General features: G+C 38.0%; 1 protein-coding gene across 3 annotated transcripts in view; it reads left to right on the top strand.

Moving 5' to 3' along the window:
* Positions 328–4,320, top strand: part of LOC109822971 — a 29,644-nt gene continuing 25,651 nt past the window's right edge. The window contains exons 1-2 of one of the 3 annotated variants that reach the window (XM_020389261.1): positions 333–1,321; positions 1,623–1,799. In XM_020389261.1, coding sequence (XP_020244850.1) covers positions 530–1,321; positions 1,623–1,769 — 939 coding nt within the window. In that variant the 5' untranslated portion in view covers positions 333–529 and the 3' untranslated portion in view covers positions 1,770–1,799. Of the gene's footprint in view, positions 1,322–1,622; positions 1,800–4,320 lie in introns of those variants that run through there. The other 2 variants (XM_020389260.1, XM_020389259.1) reach the window with 2 other exon arrangements.

Below are 4,320 nucleotides of genomic sequence, written 5' to 3'. Positions count from 1 at the left end.
GGTGAGGGGTTTTTCTCAGACGAAAAACGAAGGCGGAGGGGAGGATGACGAGGGCTTGTCGTGTTGGGGGAGGGGGAAGGAGGAAAGGCTCAAGGAGGAAGAAAGGGACTGTGAGAGTATTAAATTGGGAAAGGTAATTTGGGAATGGATTTATTGGGCAGTGAGTTTACACAGTATTTGGGGGTTACATGCACTTTTATTTCTGTATAAGGGTTTTTGAGTTATGATTCTTGGATCGGGGGTGAGGATGCATGGCCCAATTATTTTGAGTTGCTCCAAACAATTTTCCCAAAAATTTAATAAAGTGGTTCATCATTGTCTATTTAGAGTAACCACAATAATTCATCACCCTCCGATTAGAGTAATAAACCTGACACGGCCACATGCTTACGCTAACCTTTCCTCATTCTTCCACCATAACTATCGTCTCCTACCTCTGCCATCTGCCAACTTCTCAGCTTCCTCCGTTCTCTTTCTCTGCTCTCCATCACTCCCTCAATCCTCTGATCATCCAACAAAAAACAAAATCATGGGTGATGACGGGTCTCCTTCTGTCCTCAGACACAACATCATCGAGCTTGAGCTCAAGTTAGAAGAGGAAAAGGATAGATACAGAGATCTCAAGTCTCATTTGAAGCTCTCAAAGCTTGCTGCAAGCCAAGAAATTGACAATCAAAGGAGGGTGTGTCTCATGCAAAGAGAAGTCATGGCTCGGCTACAGGAAGACAACAAAACTCTAAGAGAAAGAGAGGCCCGGGATCAAGAAACCCTAAAGTGCCTGTTGGAAGAAATGGCGAAGAAAGACAGAGATTTCAGAGAGAAGCTTTTGGAGTTTGAATGCGGGGAGAAGAGGGCACAATGTGAGGTTCTTGAGTGGAAGAGTAAGTATTGTGAGCTCGAAGCTCGGGTGTCGAGGCTCATAGGTGAGACAGTTGCAGGTTTTGAGAGGAAAGAGAGGGAGATTCAAGAGAAAATTTTCGAGCTTGCGGAGGAGAATAGGAACCTCAAGATTCGGGCGTCGATGGTTTCAGAAGGAAATTGCTATTATGATTTCAAGGGAAAAGAGATTAATGTAGAGGAAAATCCCCGTGATCCCATAGAGAAGGAAAAGGAGCGCACAAGTGAAATTGATGAGGAAGATGAAGATGAGGTTCCTCTTAGCCATCTAATCAAGAAGAGACTCGCAGATGCTTCTCATTCTTCAAAAGAATTCTTTGCTTCCCAGAAACCAAGTGAACCTGGAAGGAATGGAGGAAAGAGAGTCCCTTCTGGAGGGGAAGATGTGCATACTCCATTAGAGTCCGCAATCAAACAACAACAGGTCAGCAAAAGGGATCTCTGCCTGAATTTTCAGTTTTTTGTGTCCTTTAATATGCGTCCTAGCATGGGTTTGGGAAGCTAATTAAGTTTCTCTTCATATCATTTTGCTGTTGTTTTCTAGTCATTATGTATGCACGGAATTTGGTTTAGTTACCTGCAGATCTTAGTTACTTTCAGCAGTAGAATAATGTAAAGACTAAAGAGAAGAAATTAGAGTGTAACTTGTAGGTGTTATTTTCATTTTTTGTGCTTTGGTATTAGGGCTCAAAGGAAAATATTGAAAGGCCTTCTTTATTTTACAGGAAAGTAATATAGTCTCCAATTCGAGGAAAACGTTTAAATTGACAGATCTGAGTTCCTCAGTATCAGCAAGAAATCCAGGGTCTACTGGCTTCAATGGCGTATGCTATCTATCCTTTTTTTCCCCTCAACTCAAGAGAAAGTGGTAAGTGGAGCTCGACTACTAATTCACATATGTTTTCATGTGACTGCTGAAATGGGGTCCCCTTGTATGTCTAGTCTTTTACATTTGTTAAATTTGTAGAATCAGCGAGAAATTTGATCAGAGCAGGTTTTGGAATCTCAGGGTTCAGTTTTGGAGCTGTGCGGTCGACCGCAGTGCAAGGCCGGTTGACCGCAATCGTGCACGGATCCAGGATTTGTGCCTGGACTTGGCGCGATCGACCGCGAGACCCTGTAATGCATTTTTGGGCTCTGTCGTTTGTCACGGTCGACCGTGGCGGTCGACTGCGTATCAGGTCAGGCCCATGTTTGGTTTCCTGTTCAGTTTGGGTTTGGTGTTTGCTATAAATACCAACATACGAAATAGTAATTCTTTGGCTTTGATTGGTGATTGTTAGGGGGATATTTGGAGCACAGAAAAGAGGTATTATAACAGCCCCAAACAAAAAAATATATAAAGAACAAAAATAATTAAAAAAAATCGCACTGTTCCCATCGCCTCACCAATGGCTGTAACTTTTCTCGGAGCTTGAGCAACTGCGTCAACTTGGAACCGTAGAGGAGGAAGAGAGAGAGAGAGAGAGATAGAGAGAGAGAGAGAGAGAGAGAGAGAGAGGAGAGAGAGAGAGAGAGAGAGAGAGAGGAGAAGAAAGAAACCGAAAAAAAAATTGATGAGAAGAAAAGTAACGGGGAAGAAGCACAGATAGAGGAGAGAGAGAGAGAAGGGGGGATTTTAGTTATATAACAAAAATTGTTTTGGGTCCCCTGAAAGATTATTAATTTGTATATAGGTCCAAAAGATAAAAAAATGAATGGAAACTATTCATGAGGACCCTACTGTTTAGTAAATTGTAACTAGACCCAGAAAATTCAAACTTAATTAGGAATTAAGCTAGGTAAATTGTTAAAATTAGAAAGAAACCTGCGTGTACGTTATTTTTGCAATGATTATCCTATAAAATGTACTTGTCCTGAGTTTAATCTTAGTCTTATATTTATATTATAGGTTCAGATTGATATCAGGAAAGTAGTATTTTGAGAAAGCTGTACTCATTAGCGGTGAGTTCATTTCTCACTAGTATTTTATAGTATAAAATTGCATGAGTATTATATTTGATTTATCTTGTGATCAAAAAATAAATAATATACCATTTTCATGTATATAAAGATTTGACCTATTTCTGTTGTGGTCTATCCTATAATACGATGTTAGATTCGTACAATATATAAAAGCAAATTTGATTTTTATGTACAATATGAAAAATGAATTTGGTTCTCATGCAATTTTCAAATAATTGTGGGCATTGTTTTATCTGAAAGTTTTTGATGAAGTATTTGGAACGTATTTTAAAAGTTTAACGGATTCAAAGATTTTCCGTGACTTTGTATCTGATAAAAGAAAAAGTAAAAATCCGTAAACTGTTTTAACTGAAATGAGGAGCTTTACCTTATCAATTTCATTTGAAAATATCTGTAAAATCTGATATGCAAAGTATTACTCATTTGATATGTGATCTCGATGTTTTCAAACCCTCAAATAGTCCACTATGGATTATTTCTGCCTGTCATATGGTGAATGCACCTTTATTTGGCCCCCTCTATATTGGCCCTTCTAAAATTTGTTCTGGCCACTCTGTATTTGGCCAGTAACCTATGACAGTGTTAGTGCATTCGATTCCCGGGAATTATCTGTTATGTGATGCGTTTTACGCATTCCCTTGCTACTAGGCTCTAATTCGTAGCCTTAGTGTGACCTATGAGGTGACTTTTATATTCATGAATAACTCATCGAGAATTAAGATTTTGATAATTGACTGTGAAATTGAGAAAACAATAATCCTCTGATTTTGTACAAATTAGTAGTTCTTTTCTTTCTTAATGTTTACCTTGATTCAAAAAGGGTGTGATTTCAGGAAATGTCACAGTATATCCAGTTGCACATAAGAAAGAAAATATAATTGCTGCATTCTTTCTTGAAGACGATAATATTATGACATTTGGATCTTATTTTGCTATTTTGAATTTTTGATGCAAAACTTATAATTCGTTATTCTGAGAATTATTCTTATTATTATTTTGTTAGTTATCTAGGAACTCTAGCGAAAATGTTCTCACTGAGTTCTAGTTCACCCCGTTGTTTTTAAATTTTTTTCTGATCCGGTGTAGCTTCACACTAGCCGAACTTTTGGTTAGGACTTTTGGCTGAGAGGCGTTATATGGAGAGCCTCTCCTTTTTGATGTTACATACAGTCAACAATGTGCTTGAATTAGTAAAATGCTTATAACGGTGAGCTTGTGGGTTGTAAGTATCGATTATATACATATATATAGTTGCTCTGAACTTCTATCAATATGGAGAGCCTCTCCTTTTTGATGTTACATACAGTCAACAATGTGCTTGAATTAGTAAAATGCTTATAACGGTGAGCTTGTGGGTTGTAAGTATCGATTATATACATATATATATATATATATATATATTTTTCCACTCTCTAATTCTTGGTGATTGTTTTCTATTTTAACGGGCTTTCTAAGTGA

This window comes from Asparagus officinalis, chromosome 8 (genome assembly GCF_001876935.1).
Source record: "Asparagus officinalis chromosome 8, Aspof.V1, whole genome shotgun sequence".
Classification (NCBI taxonomy): Eukaryota; Viridiplantae; Streptophyta; class Magnoliopsida; order Asparagales; family Asparagaceae; genus Asparagus; species Asparagus officinalis.
The sequence above is the reverse complement of the archived record's forward strand: the minus strand, read 5'-3'. Positions and strand labels throughout refer to the sequence as shown.